The sequence below is a fragment of the Protomyctophum parallelum genome (assembly GCF_964188405.1).
Source record: "Protomyctophum parallelum genome assembly, chromosome: 9".
Taxonomy (NCBI): domain Eukaryota; kingdom Metazoa; phylum Chordata; class Actinopteri; order Myctophiformes; family Myctophidae; genus Protomyctophum; species Protomyctophum parallelum.
Genome location: NC_139706.1, coordinates 3,436,727 through 3,458,538, shown reverse-complemented (window position 1 = coordinate 3,458,538; position 21,812 = coordinate 3,436,727). Strand labels below are relative to the sequence as shown.

The window sequence follows — 21,812 nt, the reverse complement described above, 5'->3', positions numbered from 1 at the left end:
TCAATGTGTCAGTCTGTCCCAGAGGACATTCAGGCTGTCCTCACAGGTCAACGTGTCAGTCTGTCCCAGAGGACATTCAGGCTCTCCTCACAGGTCAACGTGTCAGTCTGTCCCAGAGGACATTCAGGCTGTCCCCACAGGTCAATGTGTCAGTCTGTCCCAGAGGACATTCAGGCTGTCCTCACAGGTCAATGTGTCAGTCTGTCCCAGAGGACATTCAGTCTGTCCTCACAGGTCAATGTGTCAGTCTGTCCCAGAGGACATTCAGGCTGTCCTCACAGGTCAATGTGTCAGTCTGTCCCAGAGGACATTCAGGCTGTCCTCACAGGTCAACGTGTCAGTCTGTCCCAGAGGACATTCAGGCTGTCCTCACAGGTCAATGTGTCAGTCTGTCCCAGAGGACATTCAGGCAGAAAAGTCTCAAAAGTCAAGCTTTTAAATTTCTGTACAAAACAAGTTTAACGGTTACTTTTTTTCTGAAATATGGTGTGATTAATAACCAATGCACAATATATGCAGTGTATATCTATTTTATTTTTCCTTTGATTGAATTGTTATTTGAAGGTATAGCCTATACTTATAATACTAATAATGTCGTCAAACCAAGAGAAATGGATCCTTAAGGGTCCATTTGGTTCTATTTGTACACTCCCAGAGTTACAGACAGACCTCTAAGAGTATTTGGTTCCCTAACTATTAATCATTTAGCTGAGGAACCCCTGGAACACAGATGAGGTCCTTTTGCCAACCCCACCCAGGGTATGGGCACTGAGAATATCGCTGGGCGTCCCCAGCGGGAATCGAACCCAGGACCTTCTAGCTGTGAGGTGACAGCGCTACCGATTGTGCCCCCCAGGGCTACACAATTATAACGGATTGTTTTCGCTGAATATTGTAATCACAGTTATTAATCACAATCATATATTTTGCTTGAATTAATTGCTGTGTTAAAGTGGTATTAAAGTGTCACAATTAAATAATTAAAGTTTGAGTTTGATTAATTGTGCAGCACTGCAGCCCTATTTCTAAAGGCCTATTCATAGTCTGGATTTTCGGTGGTGAGGTGACCACCGCTCCGGTGGTGAGCTGACCACCGGAGCTGAAATAACGTTGAGCGGTGGTGAGTAAAAACAGAGAGAAGGGCTGGAGCGGTGGCGGTGGTTTGCTCTTCACCGCGGCTCGTGACTTCATGTTGTAGTTCGGTGGTCACCCAACCACCGAAAATCCAGACTATGTATGAGCCTTTACCATACATAGGGGTCTATATTTGAGCCAGTACGTGTTAAGTGAATTGTTTGAAAATCCACATTAATCAACAACCACTATATTACATTTTCCAAAAAGCAATAGGATGTATTACAAATGACTTACCAGCTAGCATGTCCTTTATTATGTAGTATGTGACTGACAGGGTGCTGATGTGTTTTACACCACGCATTGCTGTTGTTGTGGTGTAGGGTAGCTGGCAGGATTACAGCAAGGTACTGTACATTTTGTTCTCTTGATCACAACAACCACACCGAATGAAAGAAAAGCCTATTATGAAATTGTGGGGGTACACAACTAATCCCACCCTTTCTTCTCATTCTCAATCTCACACACATTATATTGTATACACACATACTGTACAATACATGGACACAACCAATAACCTCTCTCCGGAGACGCACACACACACACACACGCACACACACACACACACACACACACACACACACACACACACACACACACACACACACACACACACACACACACACACACACACACACACACACACACACACACACACACACACACACACACACACACACACACACACACACACAGTCATGGCATTTCTTTCTCACGTGAATATGAGATTTACTTTGCGCTGGCATGCCACAGAACCTTGGAGAGAAATGATCTATATTTTCATTATGCAAATCTGTCCTCCCCAGCCCACACAGCAGCCTCGGATGCAACTGTTCTGTCTCATCCCTGTTCCCGCAGAGTTAGAAGAGCATGCGTTCCAATATTCTCATCCCACACAAATCTAAATACACCGTATAGCTCTCAGAATGATTAATTATTAAAACACAGCTGCAATGGAAGAGAGGGTTCCACGTAACGTGGAACATAAAAAAATATGAAGTGAGGGGCGTACTCTGTTTGTTTATTAGTGCTCTAAACACACATTAGACAGTCTATAGACTTGGCTGCCACATGACGTAATTTCCTTTGGAGGGCTAGCTCCCCTCAAAAAACTTCTGTTCTGTTTTGTGTTATGTTATTATGTTCACGTGTTGAGCTCTTAATCTTTCCTTTGCCCACACACAACATATTGTATGGGAATAGCAACACATAATAGCATTAGCAACACATGTTGTCATAATTATGTATGGTCTACATCTGCTGTGTATTCTGAGCTGACGTACAGTAAAGTTCCTGTTTTGCCTGCATGCCCACATGCCCGGTATTGAACCAGAGTCACCAAGACGGTTTTGTGAGCATACATTGTACAGTACATGGATATATATAAGCAATGCTCCTTGTGATTCTGACAAGAAATTGTAGTTGTGCTACCACCAAGAACAACAGATTATTTATGAAATGTCTGGAAGGGCACATCAAACACATGTCCCAATTATACAGTAGAAAATGTATTTATTAAAGCGTATGCTCGGAACAACAAATAAAAAAAGAACAAACTGCAAAATTGCAGAACATCATATACCATAAAATTGATATCACTGTACAAACTACAGTGTTGTTTTTTTCATCACAGCTTTTGCATCGCAATTAAATATTTGTTTATTCTCTTTATGTTTATAGTACACATAATTATTAAACAAATATGTATTTTTTGGAACATTTATGAATTAGATACACTTTCAAATATATTTATTTGTAAATACGGGTTAGAAGTGTTACCACAGCAAAACGAAACATACAAAAAGTACAATCATTGTTCATTATTTTGCTTAGCTGGCTGGCATTCTGAATAAAAGTGAAAATTTGCACCTGTGGAACAAATGCTATTAATATATCAACTGATTATTTGTTTTGTACCTAAACTATCTTTCAGACAGGCTAACCTTTTAATAATTGAGGTGATATTCTAAACTTGTCGGTAGTGCAATAGCTTCTTCAATTAATACAAAACATTAAAAACGTAATAAGTCCGTAAAATGTTGTGGTTCATGTTTGAGGTCATGTCAATATCTTGTCTGTTTAATAAGCAGGACGATGGAATCATTGGGAATAATTACAACCTATGTGCTCTGGAATTATATGTGAATCTTCAGCAGATGCCCAGAAACCTCTGAAAAAGAACACTGCCTGGTATTGTGAAAAGGATGTTAATATGAAGAGTATAATCACAATGACATTGATGAGGAACTAATCCCCACAACAGAGCTAAAACCTTGTACTGTATCAAGCATTGATACTCAGTAATGAGTACATTTAGTTAAATTAGTTAATCACATGACCCCTAGCCCTTCTCAGGGCCAACATTCGACCAAAATAGAAGTCATTGTCCGCTTGAAGTTCTGCTATAACCGGAGAAGATATTTGGTCTAGAGGGTGGAAAAGGAATTCCGGTCAACAAAGGGGTTTAAGCGGTTACATCATGAGCTAATTTCAGTTCAATTTACTTTATTTAGTTCATCATGGTCTCATGATCAAAGGATCCATAGAACTCATCTTTTCCTTATTCCAGAAACATTTGGAGATGGAAAGTGAAGAATAGAATAAGAGAGTGGGATTGTATTGTACACAAACAAAGACATGCCGTGGTAAAATGTTACGTCGATGGAATTAGCCTACAGACTCTGGATTTAATCTATCTGGAATAAATTGTCTTTCTTCTGTTTGTTGTGTGCCAAGAATAGACGTTTGAATTTGTATCTGTTGACTAGAGATGGAAATTTGCATCACTGCTAAATCCGGAAAGTGTATTTATTTTACGACCACATTTATGTAATGTTCATTAATATGCTCTGTGGAAATGTGTACATTTTCTCCACTAGCCAATATTTTAAATAAATAATCAAGTAATCAAATTAGAATCTGATACAAAATTACATTACATAAAAAAAAAGCCTTTTTCCTCAAGCAAAAAAAACTAATAATCTGAAAGTTCATTACTTGCTTGTTTTTATGTTAACTAGTAATGGAATAAACATTGCTTGTTTTATCGCCTGAACCTTATACTAAAGGGTTTCATTCAAATAGAAATGTATTTTTTGATATTTTAATAGTTGTATTGTTATATTATTATTAATTTCTTCCAAATGGCATGTCTGAGTAAACAAAGGACACACAGAAAGCAGCTCATCGCCTCTCTACTTCATGCCAGCAATAATTCTGAAAGCATTGGTGCAAATTTCTTTACAGGAAGAACATTGATTACTTTTGTATAATTCCGTGAAATCACATTTTTAGGTTTAGCCTCATCTTTCTACAGAGCTGAAACAGCCTCTGTCCCTAAACAGACCTGTGTAGAATTGAACCTCCTTAGTTACCAGTAATTCAATTAGACTTCATGGCTCGCAAGAGTTGATTCACCAGGATTAAGTGCCATTTGTATTTTTTATTAAAACATCTGCTGTTTGTTCTGGCAAAACAGTCTTTCTCGTGCCAGGAGTTAAGGATATTTCTGTTGGATACTGTATAACCATTGATTCTCAAGCTCTGTCATTTAATGGTTTGGTTTTTACAAATTCTCAACCATTGTAATTTCAAGGACCCTGAAGAAAAATGTTCTTTTGCACACCGACAGGGAGGGATAGGTGCATCGGGAGTAATGAACTTTAATAGTAGAAGGGGGGGAGAGTATGTTTTGCACTCCGTCCGTCCGTGTGTCCGTCTGTCCGTCCGTCCGTGTGGCTGTGAGCAGCTAATCTCGGCCACCGTTAACCCGGTCGATGCCACATTTTGCACACACACTCCCTGGATGCCAACGATGAACCTCTGCCCCAAACTTTCCAGAACGGCCTGTTATAGCGCCACCAGGAGGCCGCTTTGTGCAAAACTAGTTTTTGCACAGTACACCTACAGATTTTGTCCAAACATCACGCAAATTGGTACACAGTCTCTCTAGAGCCATTCAACGAAACCGGTCTTTCAGATTTCTCAGACTCCATCCTGATTATATGGGTCCAATTGGCTCCTAAATATCAATCATCTGGCTGGGGCCTCACGGAACCCCCTCAACCAGAGACAGGGGAGGGGGGGGGGGGGGGGGGGGGGGGGCATAGAGCAGGTGTTGATAGGCACCATTTGGTCAGTTGCTGTGGATATTTTGTACAGAAGACATGATAGCACTGTATAAGGGTTAAAATTAAGAAATGGATAATTTCAACCCGTTCTTTCATGGGCATTTGAGCAATAGTAATGGAGTGTATAAAGCATTTTTGGAATTAACCCTGTTATTCATTTCTACATGCAAGGTGACATGTATGCTTGTTAGCCTCATACTAGATACTAAATGTATATACAAATGAAAGTCTACCTATCGCTGATAACCCTTCAGCACATTCTTTTGTTTTTTAAGATGATTTTGTTTGGCATCTTTTCTTTATTTGTCTTTGGCAGATGGCCACATGATCAACTGTGGTAAGCCACTGTGGTTAATCAAAAATGAAAACACTGGCTTAGAGGGCTCCCAAAAAGCTTTATTGATGTTTTGACTCAAACGCATTCTTCAGAAGAATACTTTTTAATGGAAACATCAATACTTGTGTTCTGTGCTTTTGTTGTTCCTGAACATGTTCCTGTCTGTTAAAAAGGCAACAGTGCTGTAGTTATGCTGGTATTGTCAATGGTACTGTCTGTACTGTACATTAATGTACTTCATGGGTATAGGTGGGGATCATCTCCCTGGACAACAGATCACCATATCCAACATACAGGGTATATTCTTGTTGCTGCTAAAATGAGTGTTAAATATCTATATATTCTGATTGCTATATATTGCTATATAGATGTTTGTTCACTTCAGTAAAAGGGGTCTCTCCATCTCTCCAGCTCTTTAGTACACATGATGCTGTTATGTGACTTTCAGGTCAGATTCCAATTTCATCCAGTCAGGAGAGAGAACTCAACAACTCAACAACATTTCAATTGAAATTGGAATTGATGAAGCAAAAAAATAACTAAATATATAAATGAGGAGGCACAATTGGAACTGGAAAACGAATCAAATTGAAGCAGATGACTGGTTTCTCTCTCGTGACTAGATGAAATCCAACACACCTGAAAAGGCATTTCTGTTCACTAAAGTGCTGCAGAGACAGGGAGACAGACCCCTGTTACTGAACAGTTAAAATGTTTTGTTTCTTTGTCCCTATTCTGGGCACGTCATATAATAATTAAACGTTCATAGATGCTCACAACGTGCTGTGAGCATGTACATAGATTATGTTCCGCTATTTGACGTGTAACGCAGTATGGGCCCCATACTGTGGTTAAAGGTTCTGTACTGTGCTACGCCCATTCTGTCACATGGTGCAATATGTTTTCCCATTATAAATAGAGTTGGGTTTGTACCGTATCAGTAGGCTATCTGCCACAACCAGCCAAGTATAAGTACAACACCTTATGTGTTATATATATACTGTAGGCTACGTATGCTAGAAACCATCCATCTTCCACCATACTTCACAGGAACAACTTGGGAATCGCAGGGAGCAACTCTTTGGGGAATAACAGGATCCATTCTTAGACTCCAAATGAAAAGTGGGAACATGTAAAAAAAGAAGAAAAAAGAAATAACAGAGGAGGAAGGGAAATCAATATGCAGCCCCCTGGAGGTGCGGTGTGCATCATTAACTGTGGTACCAGTGGTAAATACTGACAAAGACGGATGAATAGCTAGTACCACCTACGTATATAGAGCTATTCTTAACAATAACACCACTGGAGCCATATACCCTGGACAAATATAGAAATATTAGCTTCAATTACTCTCAGTCTTATCTGTCAGGCCTGGTTTTAGGTTGCCAATGCCAACTGTCTGCACTAAGGTTTTTGCACTTCTGGGAATTACTAATTGTTGCAGCCGGCACACAGGTGGTAGATGTAGCAGTAGCCTAGCGCCCTATTTTTAACAGTGGGATCTCAGATCTATAAGGGGGTACCAGGCCAATAGTAGACGATCGAGCTACTTTATCATTGGAGCTGTCACACTGTGGCTGTTCTGTGCCCGATCTAGTTTGCTCTTTATCTGTCTATCTGGAAATAGGGCAACGGAATATCAAAGCAAAAGATGCTCCTTTGTAAAGTTTCCTGTAGTCGTTAGCTCGCAGGCTGAAATAATGTTCCCATGTATGCTTCAGGGATTGCAGCAAACAGGTTATAATGTTGAAGCATTGTAGTAACCAGGTCACTAAAAGATACCTTTTAATGCTACTGTAATAAAACGGGTCAGCCTTATGAATATGTTCCCTCAGCCATATATGTTCCCTCGGGTTGTGTTTGGGTTTGGGGTTAGGATTGGGGTTAGGATTAGGGTTAACATGGGTGACATAGGGTTTAGACACTCCAGTTAAAACATACTGTAATCAGATTCAGATTACTTTTCAGCAAAGTCGATTAGATCAATTTTACAGATGTTAAATATGGTGTTACTGATCTTAGCTTTGACACATTTATTGTAATTTCGATTTTTATTAGTTACCAATGAACACTCATTCCAGTATGAATTTACTATCCTTTCAGAGATACAGTAATTCAAACTTTATTTGCTCCACAGGACAGGATTGATTAGAAAATAGAAAATCTGAACACACATTTCTTTTGTCATTTCTCAGTACCTCCTTACATCATGTAAACATTCCACAGGGACTGATATTTTTCTGGCTACTATGTCCAGTGCAAAAACACCATTTAACCACAGTGTAAAGAATTACTATTACTACTATGTCCAGTGCAAAAACACCATTTAACCACAGTGTAAAGAATTCCTCATAGTAACTTACCTCCTAGGTCCTTCTGACGTTCATGACACATTCTAGAAACCCCTTTGGGGAGATGAACTAAGGCACACAACGCACCGGACATTTCATTAGCATAATATGCGATATTATCGCTATAAGGGGTCAATTTGGTCTCATTTTGGGGATTTGGAAATTAATTTAGCTGCCTGGTAATGTGGGACGTCCCATGTAATTCCCCATTTAGGAGTACCGTGTGTATCGCAACGTTACTCTATGACCTTCGTGTCGTGAGCTGGAGGAACTTCTTTAGAGGCGTATGGAGAGAGAGTGACTCAGGGGTGTGTGACTCGTGACTCTTGTTTCCACCACTTACTGATGCATGGAGAAGGTTGAGGTGGGGTTTTTTTGGGGGGGGGGGGGGGGGGGGTCAGAGGCCGCAGGTGGTGCTGGTTTGTGGAATCATGGTGGATGCAGGGGGTGCAGGTGTTTTGTTGACTGGATGACTCTGGTGCACAGGACGGTTGTTGGTTGATGGATATGTCAGAGAATTGAAAGACCACTGTTGAATGTGACACTGTGATCTATGCCTCAGTGAGGAAGGTGATCTGATGTGTGAAAAGGAGGTTTTACAACCCTGATTGTTTATCTTTAAAAGAGATTACATTAAATTCACTTCACCTGTCTCAAGATATGATGTTGACCTATGTCTTGCCCTACATCCGTTAGTTAAGTTAACGTCAAAGCACAATACCAGGTGCCACATCTTAAACCTTTGCGTATCAAACTTACCTCTGCACAGTGTATTGTTAACTGCATTACGTTGGGCACTGCCTAATAAAATAGATGTGTGGGGTCTTAATCCTTAAGACTAAAGATGATAATTTGCTTCAATGATTTATTTTTTTACCCATAACCATTTACAAATAAACAAAACCTTTACAGCTTTTTTATGGTCACACATTTTAGCATTCATTGGTCCATAAGCACAGCTTACTGTGACAGGAAAACACTTAAAAAAAGATGCCGACATTGATTCGTTTAGCGTCGGCGTCTCAACGATGCACTGACGTCACAAAAGTACCATCCATTCTAACATTTTCATTGCAAATCAAGAAAATATTCACATGCAATGATTGTAACAAGAATTACATTACCTCATGTCACATAGAGATAGTAAGCGAGAAAAAAAAAGTCTCATCATTTAGAAACAAGTACTCTTCAGAGATTTGTCTCTTTTTCTTTTCTTTCTTAGTTTTAAGTCCTAGACATTCTTTTCAACAGCGTTGTTGGTCTCATTTGGGTTGTAAACATTAGTTACAGCGTCGGCTAGTCTCATTCACCTGGCTGACTGCACAGCGTCCCTCAGGAGAATTGGTCAATCTAATCAATCAGTTGATCGAAAGGAATTGGTCAGTGGTTGTCAATCAATCGTACAAGGACATTGTCAAGGACAGTACCATCTTTGGGCTCATTTTGGGACAACAGGACATCTGTTGGAGACTAGAAAACAAAAACAGACAGTAGAACTACATTTTAAGAAAGACACCCTGAGAATCACCTCTATTTTCTTTTCATTCTCTTCACCTTCTTCCTAGCCTCTCTTCCTCTACCTCGTCGTCTATGGAACGATCCTAATCAGGTGGGCGTGGCCTCTGGCAGTTGAGGAAGATGGTTGTTTTTTTTTGTTTTGTTGTTTTTTTGTGGGTGAAGCCGGTTGCCGTGCAACTGGCTCCTCTGTGGTTGGCATGGAGACGGGTTAAGGTGGAATTGGAACCTGGCAAGGTAGTATGCAGCACGCACAGTAGTATGAACAGTAGAATGTGGAATGCGGACCTGGGTTGAAATACGTGGATTTAAAATGGCTTCAAATGGCATTACACCTCAAGCGCTTCCAAAGCAATCATCCCATCAGCTTGAGAATTATAGTCGACATTTCTCATATCTCATTTTGGATGTGCTCGATTCCACCCTTATGCACCTCAAAGGTGAAAACACCACATTAAATAAAATCAAGCGCACCCAAAAAGGAAAACAAAGGAAGGTTTTACATCCATTTGAAACAGCATTCTAAATGTGTATTTCCCTCAGGTCCAGCAGTATGTAACAGTAGATTGTGACGGTAGTATGTTATCGATGGAGAACATCACATGGGGCTGACGTGGTGTGCAGCAAAGGATGGCGCAGGGGGGAAGGGGGTAGTGGTGGACAGTGATTGGCTGGTTTGGTTTGGTCAGGTGATTGAAGGGGTTATGTTGAGTCAGATCACATGATGAGGGTTTGCAGCTATAACGTCAGGGGCTTCCATCAAGACATGGAAACCTGACAGGTTTTAGCTTGTTGGTGGACATACTGGACATAACACCCACCCCGACCCCATCCTCACATACCGCACGCACGCACGCATGCACGCACGCACACACAGACACACACACACACACACACACACACACACACACACACACACACACACACACACACACACACACACACACACACACACACACACACACAGGAATTTCCGTAAGTAAATGAACACTGGGGATATTACTGTGTGCAGACACTCACAAAAGGCATACACACACACACGCACCTCTCCAAACATGTTAGACACACACACGCAGACACACGGACGCACGTGCACACAGGCACACACACACACACACACACACACACACACACACACGTACCCACCCCCAGACTTGCGATGTGTTACTTGTGATGATGCAGAGTGTGGTGGAAGGTGAAGAATAAGACAACAGAAGACAGGTGATGCTAAAATGAACATTTATAATGACTGCTGTTGCTGTCGCAAAATAAAGAATCCTTAAAAAAAAGACCTCATATATATTAGCACTAGATTGCCCACTTCACTGGTATTCCACAAGTCAAGAAACACAACTCACTAGGTTTTTTTTTCTCTTTACAAACACAATGCTACAATTACATTAAATATTCAATACTCTTTAAGTCAGTTAATGAATGTTGTTAAAAGCAACCACTAAAATCCTAAAATTAAAATTAAAACAAAACAATAATATTAATTCACCTTTTTTCCAGTCGTTCCCTTTTTCTTGTTACGATGTTATTTATTAATAGTATAATAATAATAATAATAATGATAATAATAATAATAATAATAATAGTCTGAGAAATAAATAGCTCATGTGGTGTTATCAGGCGATGGGGCAGGCAGCATAAATCAAGAGTGGAGCTCAGAGCGATGTGATGATATGGTATAGATTCTATTCTATTATCATGAAGTCAAATTCATACTTTCAAATGTCCATGTTAGAGAGAGACAAAAATGTAGAGATATGCCACTAGATTGTGTCTACAGGCTCCACCGTCATGATGGTTTGATATGCGCTCCGTGGCACCTGCAGTGCAGGGTTTCTGTCTACGTGAACATTCCACGTTATGTAAACTAGGACTGTATTGCACGAAACGTAGCAGCTCAACCTCTGGGTCTTTGTGACTGCAGGGAAGATTGTTTCTCACCTTCCCAGTCTTGTCAAACGTCGAAGAGTTTGAGCATTTTTCACCTATGATGTCTCTTTAACACAAGCAAGCGTTTATCCACAACTATGGCTTGACGGAGAAGATTCTAGCGCCACTATTACTCACTGCCAGGAAAACATCAATGAATGTACAAAACAAGCTGGCGATGAATATGACTACTTCAGGGTTAGTATTATTTTCAAATGAGAACAGTTATCTACGGACATGGCTAGCTAACATGGAAGCTAAACAGTGAATACAGTTGTTAAATCAACACTAGTCACCACAGCACAGCCTAACACAATAGAACTAGTATAGCCAATATACAGGCATACCTAACTCGCCAAATACAGAAAATGGAAGTGATCGTCTATTGCTTCCACTAATTCATCTTTATGCTGCCGGCCCCTTTCTGCTCAACACTTCTCTCTTTACAAGCTCGGCAAGAAATCTGACAAAAATATTTACAATGAGAGAGAAAAAATGAAATCGTGGAGAAACAGTTGTTTAGTGTTTTCCTTTTTTTTTGTTTGTCTGCATTTCTTCTTTTTTTAGATTTTTTTTTGTTCCTTTCAAGTATTTTTTCATCATTGTTATTTTTTATTTTTTGTATTTTTTGTCTTTATCTCAGAGAATTGTCCCCAATGATGAGCAACAAACAAACAAACAAAAAAATTCCAATCGTGTCAGCTATAGCATTGCACAGTCTCAAAGAGGTTTTTTTTGAGGGGGGGGGGGGGGGATGGAATGGAGAGTTACCGTCCAAAAAACAGCTGGATGTGAACACAGAAGGGGGGAGGAGGAGGAGGAGTAGGAGGAAGGTCAATATAAAGTTCATGAAGGGTGAAAGTTCAAAGTTCAAGAAGACAGAGGATGGCTGCGTGGCTGGTGCGGTGGTGCGGTGTACACACTCCTCAACGACGACCGCCGCGCACAGCTGTGCGTGTGTCAGGGCGTGCGTGGTTTGAATGTTAAAAACGGAACAACAACGGAAATCACCGTTAGAAAAAATATGGATTTGTTTTTTTTTTCTTTTATCTCTCCTGTCGAGAACAAAAAAAAAACCAAATGGAGCGAGAGCGAGAGCCTCTAGTGGGGGGGGGGGGTAGAGGAGCGGGGGAAGGGGTGGTGGGCAGGCGGGCTGTGGCTGGCGGGCAGGAGGGGGATGCATGGGGGCTGTGAGGAAAAGTGAAAGGTGCCCCCCCCCCCGCCCCACCGACACTATGGCACACGGTCAATGGAAAAAGTTCCCACAGCAGGCTGCAGAGATGGACAGAATTATAGGAAAGCAGTTTGTATGAGTGGTTTCTATAGGTAGACAGAGGAGGAGGGACAGGAGGTAGGTATATAGGACAGCCAGCCTGCAGATGTAGGGGTCGTCCTTTTGCCAGTCTATATAGCTCTGTGGCGGGCGGCTGTGGCGGTGGTGGTGGTGGTGGTGGTGGGGGAGGTGGGGGGGGGGGGGGGGGGGAGAGGTGGTGTGCATGGTGGTAGTTGAGGAGTTTCCGTTTTGTGGCGGCGGCATCATGAGCGGACGTCATGTTTATGAGGGGCGGAGCATGCTGGCTTCATGGGTGCGCGTCCAGATGTGATGTCCCAACACACACAACGAACAACTCAAAGAAACGTCTGGAATGGTTCTTTTTTTTTTTTTTTTTTTTTCTTTTTTTCTCCCCCCTCTCTCTCTCTCTCTCTTTTTTTCTGTTCTATTTTGGCACTGGGGAGAGATTCAGGAGAAGGGCAGAGGGAGGAAAAGGCATGTGACGAGGGCAGGTGTGTTGTGTGTCAGAGTCAGAGAGAGGGCATGGCTGCTCAGCAGAGGTGAGGTGATGGTGGTGGTTGGTGGAGTGGGGGTGGGGGCAGTGAAAGTGCAAAAAGAGAGGCAAAGACGAGGGCAGTAAACAAGCTACACATGAATGGTATTTTGTTATAATTGGTCTAGGTTAGAGAACATAATAGTCAAAATCAAAATGTGTCAGGAAAAATACCCCCCCCCCCCCCCCCCCCTCCACCCCAAAATTAAAATTAAAAACAGTATAAGAAACCAAAAGAGAGAAGAACAGGGGGAAAAAAACAGTGATATGACAAATGCAGTCTACAGTTGCTGGTGCTTCGATTAGGGCCCAAGCTTGGGGAGACCCTTGAATGTCTTGGCTATAGGGGAGGGGGTTGTGGTTTGGTGATGGGAGATATTGAAGGTGTATGTGGGTTGTAGAGGTGGGCGGGTTTCAGGTGAGAGTGGGTCTGCATGGTTTGAGTTGGGGCGGTGTGATGCTTGGAGCTGAGAGCTATAGGTTAAAGAGCCTCACACCCACCAAGAAGCTATGACAGGTGGGCTTTTAAAGTTTGCGAATTGCTCTACAAAACATCACTACTCTGCTTCGGGGTGCGACATACACCGACATCATGATGCTAGCCTGAAGCAGACAAACACTGAGAAAGAGGGAGAAAGCAAGAGAAAAAGAGAGAGAGAGAGGGTGAAAGATGGAGAGAGAGAGCATGCACATCTAAATACACGGCAGAAAACACCTACGATTAGGCTACACAACTACAGTAGGCTCGCACATTAACCCCCACCTCAGCTGGGCCTGCCTACACAGTTATACAAGAAAGTCTACACTAGTGCAACTTGTCGCTAAGAAGTGGTAATGGCACCGTTATGTCGTTTGGAGTAGAGGGAAAACGGGCCATTTCCCACAACGGAACATGTCAGATTACAAAACATTAAAGCACCAAGAAATCGCAGCCGAAATTAAATGTTGTTCCTCTCCCCAGGATATAGACCTGGGTTTGCAAGAGATCGAGAAAGTGGAGAAAGAGTGAGCAAGAGAGAGAGGAAATATGCAGTCAAAAATACAATTTAGAATTTGTCCCAAACTTTAGAAATACTGATGGGACCGTAGTGCATACGATAACTCTGTGAGAAGCAGTTACCGGTATTGTGAATTAACACCCCTCACTGTTTCGATTTCTCTCTGTGGCTCTTCCTGTTACCCCAGACCATTACATTGATGGCTGTCATGCTGGAGATGGGGGCTCCATGTGTCAAACTCGAGGCCTATAAGGTGCATGTCTACTGTACAACAAGACAAGCCAGAGCTCAGAGGGGGAAACAAGATAGACAGTAGATCAAGTTGGTGTGAATCTCTAAGAGCTCGACACAGCCAATTCAACGTTAGTAATGGTTTGGATACAAAACACAAAGCAGACACAGGCATCCACTGCATGTCAATGGTCAGGAGAGTGATATGCAAACGTATGCAGAGGTGACTACATTCATGGACAATCTGAGTTTTCATTTGAAATGACAACTATGCTGCGTGTTTGTAAATTATCCTGAAGGTTCAGTAGAAGCACTCTCAGCAGATTAAAAATAATCTTATTTGATCAAAGGTTTTGTGCCTATAAAAGGCCTAGACAACTTGATGACAAAATACTCATTCAGGTATAACGTTCAATCAACATTTTGTTCATTTGTGGCCTGTGGACTGTGACTCAACTTAAATAAAATAAATCAAACAAAAGATTTAAATAAAAATGTGTAAAAGAATATCAAAATGCTCTACCATTATTGGCATGCAAAGAGTTGTCTCTGAAAATGAACGACACGCATTGCCTATTTTTTTTGTCACTTATTTCTGTTTCTTATATATTTTTTGTCCACGTTTCACTTGGATATCATGCAATATAGACGTGCAAAAAAGATAACATCTATTTCCACAAAATACATTTTCATCATAACTATAAAAGGCTGTATTTAAGAATGCTAGCTAGTCACATTTTTAGCATTACAATGCTAACCTATCGCTATAGTGATTCCTCTAGCCCCAGAGTCATAGTGCTGTTGCTTTCTGGGAAACGTAGTTCCCAGCGGACTGGCTAACACGGTGGCTCCCACCTCTCATGGCAAGTAACAAAGAGGGCTTAAACAAACAAATATACAGAGACGCTCTTGTGTAATAAGTTTGCCTAGTTCTTAAAAACTGTCACGGGACTATTCCCTTCCTATGTAATTTATAAATATGATTTGTTTTGGCACTTTTCACATTTTTTTTTCTTCTTTTTATATAAAAGTATGTTTCTTCTTATCTAATGGTGTTTAAATCAATGCATTTACAGTTCACTCTGTAAAGAACCTATTTTGGCACAGGTTTTACTTCATCACGTCGTAATTATTCTATTGTTAACTTATCAGCTTATAACAGAGCTTTTATTACTTCTCCTCTCAAAACTAGCCTCACCGCAGCTAAAGGACAGATCCGATATGTTTTAACGTTGTGTTTTTAATACATCATTTATTATTAAATAGCAGCATTTTCAACAAATTAAATGTTTTTAACTGTGTAAACCTATTCAAACACCTATAGGTAAAATCCAAAAGCATCTATTGCAGCGGATAAAAGACAAGACGACATGCCACTACGTGTATTGCTTCCAGTACTCCTCACATTATGATGTAGATCCCATAACTTACAGAGTCATGTGAAAATGGCTGCCCTGCAATAACGACTCCATCCTTTTGCGGGTCAGATGAATGACTTAAAAAGAAACAAAACAGCCAAAAATGACCGTCTCCTCACTCAGGATTTCCCCAACTGTTCTAAGGTGTTCATATGTTTTGCCACAGTTATCATAAATCCAGTCAAATACTCAACACTGACAGAAGCCACAAATGTATCCCTTAAGCTCCTCTTCGATATACAGGCATACTTTATACTTATACGTAATCCACAACGTTCTCATCTGGAATATGCAATATAAATGTATTGATCCAAACTAATGGTCACAGAAGTGGCTCTCTATAAAGATGCTGTTTTTTACTGCGTATATAGTCACCTACAACGACACTCCTCTAAAGAGCGCACAAGAACCAGGTGTGGTCGATTTCAGATGGCGCTAATAACCCCCAGTGAGGTCCAATTGTTCAAAGGAGACTAAAGAAAAGAAAAGAGACTGATATATATTTTTTTCTCCGTGTGGTAGTACTGTGGTCGTACTGGCTTTGTAAGGGCAAAAGCAGCAGACATGCATTGATCGTTAACACCAGACATAGTCACCCAATGAGAGCAATGTGTGGTTTCGGAGAGGACAAAAGGGAGTCTGGGTGAGAAGGTGTGTCAGAAATGGGGGTGCACTGAAGGACTGAGGGGGGTGGGTGGGTGGGGGGGGGGGGTTGAGAGGTGTGTGGGGGGTGAGCAGAGTGTAGATGATTGTTAGATGGGAGTAAAGAAGCCTCCTTTCCTTACCAAGTTGTGGAGATATGCCCTCCGTGGTGCTCCATTCAGAGAGGTACACGTGTGTCGGGACTGTTTGGATTGGGTCGGTTTGGTTCAAATTATACTTAGTCCGATTTTTATGTTGTTAACAGTGGATGTGAGTGGACGTTCCCCCACCCATGCCAAATAGTTTTGGGGTTTCAGAGAAAACAAATGCACCCCCCTCCTCATATTTACTTTACATTCACATCACTCTTCTCCTATATTGGACTGCAGTATAGCTGTCCAGGGTTTTGCCTGCAGGATATTCATTATCAACTGTTTATTTAAAAAAACAACAACAGCTGATGTATAGTGAAAAAGTGACATTGGTAAATGAAATCATTTAAAAGCTACAGCACTATTACTGTCTCTTTAAGCTGCACTTTATAGACACCTATCGTTCTCCCCATGTCCCGCCCTCGAGTCAAAAAAAACACTTTCCATGGCAACATGTAAATTCCAATCAAACCGATCCGATCGCAATTGCGGATCTCAACTGATTGTTCCTCAGTCTATTCTCTTTCCCCTGCAAGGTAAATCTAGATATGACGTGTATTCCTGATGAGGTTTTTCTGACATGTTATACCACATATATTTCATATACGGTATGTAATTGTTCCCTGCCATATGAAACCATCTAATCACAATGACCCTATACAGCACACACCCCTGGCCTCATAGGCCAAGTTCATCGCTTGCTTGCTCGCTCACTTCACAGTGCATTAAGACGAAAATTCAGTGTACTCTGATTGTAAAAAAAAATTAAATTAAAAGAAAGAAAAAATTATAATGACTGACCACACAAAATAAAACAAGAACAAAAAAACAGCATCTTCAGCAGCCTCCTGGGTCTAACAGTGGGCAGTAAATCTGTTGCCATGGGAGACGTTGTGTGATTAAAAAAACATGCAGTTTTGCCTGAGGCAGAAAGGAGCTGAACTCCCCTGGATGTTAGAAAAGGACTGTAAGTTGAAAACATCTCACGTTTTGCCCTTTATCTCATCGGCAAGAAGGACGGGTGCTTGATATAAGGGCAGGGATCAGGGAAGCGGTTTATCTCCTTCATTGATATGCACACTGCCTCAATATAGCGGATCAACTACCAGAGAGGCCAAACTGCATCGGGACAAACTCCGCAGCGCACCCCAGTGAAAACTAACCCGACATAATATTCATCCATCATGTTTCAGTGTTTTCTATTATTCAACGTCTTTTTTTCTCAGTAGTATATTGTTGGCAATAAGTGCTCCTGTGTGTACTCCAGTAGGTTCATTGTAGCGTGGAAACACCATAGACTGAGCAGACTCCCTCTGGTCATCTGAGGGCTAACTAATAATCTCTTACCGCAGTCACAATTTCACAACTCGGCTTTAGTTTGATATTGTAGCTGAACTGCGTTGCAATAGTGCCCCTAGCATCTCTAGGGGGGGGAGGGGCAAGGATAGCCATGGCAGAATATGTGGCTATTTGTTACATTGCATTCCACCTCGATATAACCCTCAAGTCTCTACAGTGCAGTATGTGGCCTGAGTGCTACTGTCTAGTGTTATGTCGGGCAAAAAACCTTGTATATCCATGTTTCGTCTTTTTATATTTTTTATCAAATTAATGCCCTATTTTACACTTGGTTTTGTGACCGTGTCACACAAAAGTAAATAGCCGATCTACAATGTTATTATTAGGGGGGAAAAAAATAATAATTAAACTTTACGCCTATAATGACTTGCCCCAAGCTATGGTTGCCTGGTTGAACATGGTTAACCCATTTTTGGCGGGGGAACCCCTTTTGGTGTTTTAAACATTATGTTATAATTTAGCTATTGAAAAAATAGCAGATCTACAAGCTCATAGTGCGCCACCGAGTGGCGCGCTATATCAGCTTGTAGGTCGAAAATATTTATTTCAGAAAACGTTAACATTTTCGAGGTCAGGCCTAAATGGGTTAAGTCTGTCTTTGGGTTATATCAATATTTAAATATTTATAAATATCTAACTAATACGTGTTTTGGACATGCAAGGTTTCTGCCCAACAGCGACAACATTCATTATAGAACATATTTTCCGCTATAGAGGATCTCGCTGCAGTCTGCATTCTAGATATGGTGAATTCCCTTTTCTATAGCACCAAATGGGGGCATCATAGTATTTCATTTCAGTGTGGTTCTTCCTGCTCTGGTCTTTGACTGGATTAAAAGGGGGATCCTTCATCGTAAACGATCTCAGTGCCCTGGGGCGGCTTTCTTCCTGGACTTAAATAAGACATATATTACACTATGTAACATTACTATTAATCTTCAAATCCACTTAAATAAAATTAAAAAAAAAAAAAGATTCAAATAAAAAAAAATAGTTTCATTTACATTCATGTCAACCTGAATTCACAGATTTTTAAAAATAATAATAACTTTTTTATGGGTGAAAGTCATATTAATAAATAATGACGATAATGACGAAGATTACTACCATAATAACCAACAACATTAATTGTAACCATCATAGCAGACTGCAAAAAATCCTCGCCCGATAAAAATGCCACAGATTATGTGCGCTTTGCAGTGTATAGCCTGTACAGTTATCACTCTCTTGGTTCTAGAATTCGGACTATACGTGAGGTCATCAACGTGCGCCTCAGCATTCTGTCTCAAGTCTAGAGAGGGGGGGGGGGGGGGGGGGGGAGGGGAGGGGGGGGGGGGCAGTCTTACAGAACGCGCCGTTAACGACCCCCCCCCCCCCCCCCCCCCCCCCCCCCCGCACAGCACTGCACTGCTTCTGGGATACATTACAGGGAATACAGGGAGTGAACGAGTGAAGAAACTCCACCTGTCAGGCTCTGTCCCTCGCCCCCCCCCATCCGCTCTCCCCCACCTCCCTTGCCTCCACCTGTGGAGAGGGGAGGTGCAGTGGGGTGGGGCGGGATGGAGAAGAGGGGGAAACTTGGAGAAGTTTTTTCACTCGCACCAAATAGTTTTCTAATTTACAGTCTTATTCATTATCAAACCCTTCTAAGGGGGTGGGGGGGGGGGGGGTTGTGAAGGGGCAGGGGCAAGGGCAAAGGGGTAGGAACTGAGGGCAAATCAAGAACTAGAGGACCAAAAAAAACAAATAAAAAAACATATTGGTGGGCCACAGGGGTCCGGGGGAGGCGGGAGGTGTGGAGCTATGGCCTCCACAGGGGGGGTGGGGGGTGGGCGGTTAACCCTGTAACCTCCGACCCCCGCCCCCTCCCGCCTTCCCCCCGCTGCAGCTTCTCAGGCGTTCCGCCCGTTCGACATGGCATTCAGCTCTGTCCATACAATACACTAACAAACGGACAAATGAACAGACAGCTTAATTTACTAAAACAAAACAAAAAAAGCCAAAAAACAAAAATAAAAAAATCCCGAAAGATCAAAGACATTTAAGTAATAAAACCTTATTTACATTTTACACGTTTAGTTTTCTTGGTTTTTCAGCGTGACACTCGCTCCTCTCCCTCCTCTCCTCGTCTTAGCACATTTTTGCTTCGCGTCAAAAATGATTTTTTTTTTTCAAACTTTTTTTTTAATAGAGAATACTGAAAACACGCCGAAGAAAACGCTGTGAACGATTTCCTTCCGACATTCTTAGCTCTCCTCTCCTTTCCTTTCCCATTCCCTTTTTTTTTGTGTTCCTCCCCGAGCCCCCACTCTTTTATTTTTTTCCCCCTCTTTCCATCCTCTTTTCCCCAAGCGGCTGTGAGGTTTAGCCCACCTTCTGTGGGTTGGTGGCACGTACCCCCTGCTCATAGGTGATTCGCTGGCTGATCAGGTACTGTGCAGCCTGTGTGGCGGCCTGGGAACCCGTGATGGTCACCTTCCTATTTCTGGTTCCCGGGATGAACTCGCCCTTCTTAGAGATCTGGATCCTGGCGCCGGTAAGCTCCTGGTACTCCACTAGCGTCTTGCCGCCCTTCCCCAGGATCGCTCCCACCAGGTTCTCTGGCACGGCGATCTCGACCACCTCCTTGGCGCCTTCGCCTAGCTTCTCCGCGGAGAGGAGGGACGAGGCGATCAGCGGCGACGCGGCCTGCATATAGCCGTTCTGGGCCTGCGTGTGGGCAGCCAGGGATCCCAGGGAGAAGCCGCCGAGCTGCGCTGCATTGTGAGCTGCGCTGGTGGATGCGTCGGTGGCGTAGGACGCGAGCAGGTTTGCCGCGGCGGCGGCCGCTGGGTTAGCGTTAGCCGCTACTGCAGCTAGTACCCCGGAGGCGGCCGCGGGGTTGAGCCCCAGGCCGAGGGAGTTGGTGTTGTAGCCGTAACTGGCCAGGGTGTTGAGGGCAGACGTGATGGTCAGCAGGTCGTTGCCCGAGAAGCTGTTCATTGGGGTTTGGAAAGCCCCTACGCCGGCCATGGTGGCTTGGCCCAGCAAGGACGAGGCCTGGGCTGCAGCAGCGGCCGCCGCGGACGGCATTACCTCGGCCGAGTTGGCGTACGGGGAGCCGGTGGGATTGGAGTTGGCCACGGGCCCCGAGATGTTAGAGTAGGATATGTTCAGGCAGGAGGAGCTCTGAGGGTCCTCTTGGATCTTCTGGACGATGATCTCGACGGCTTTGCGGTTCTGCTCGGGCTCTCCGCTGATGGTCACGACGCGCTCCTGGAGGTTGATGCCCTCGGGCTTCTGGGAGAGCTGGACCCACGCGCCTGACTGCTCCATCACCGCCTTGACCGTGGCTCCGCCTTTTCCGATGATCAGCCCTGCCGTGCTGTTGGGGACGATCAGCTTAGCCTGGGGGGAGGAGTGAAGAGGTGGTTGGGAGGGGTAAGGAGACAGGTCAAGGGGTCAAAGAGGTATGTAGGGAGGAAATGGCAGAGCGGGTGAGTGGAGTAGGTAGGTAGGAAATGAGGGAAAGGGGGAAAAAAGAGAAAGAAATCTTATTATGTTACGTCCCACTGCTAATGCTGTGTGATCAATGTTTTAAACACTTATTGGCCAGTAATAGTATGCAATGAAATGCAAACATTTAAGACATTTTGCAGTTGGGGAAGTCTTCGATATTCACACAAGAAACAAACAAAACTAGTGTAGTTAAAATTTCTATATTCACAAGTATTAGCGATATAACTTTCGCTTTCCAACAGAGAAACTGTGTTTTGTCTGTTAACTCCGTCATGAGAAA

General features: G+C 42.6%; 1 protein-coding gene across 1 annotated transcript in view; it reads right to left on the bottom strand.

Moving 5' to 3' along the window:
• Positions 1–19,697: 19,697 nt before the first annotated feature.
• Positions 19,698–21,812, bottom strand: part of nova2 (NOVA alternative splicing regulator 2) — a 66,639-nt gene continuing 64,524 nt past the window's right edge. The window contains exon 4 of the mRNA XM_083774116.1: positions 19,698–21,421. Within this exon, the coding sequence (XP_083630242.1) occupies positions 20,399–21,421 (1,023 nt within the window). The 3' untranslated portion in view covers positions 19,698–20,398. The remainder of the gene's footprint in view (positions 21,422–21,812) is intronic.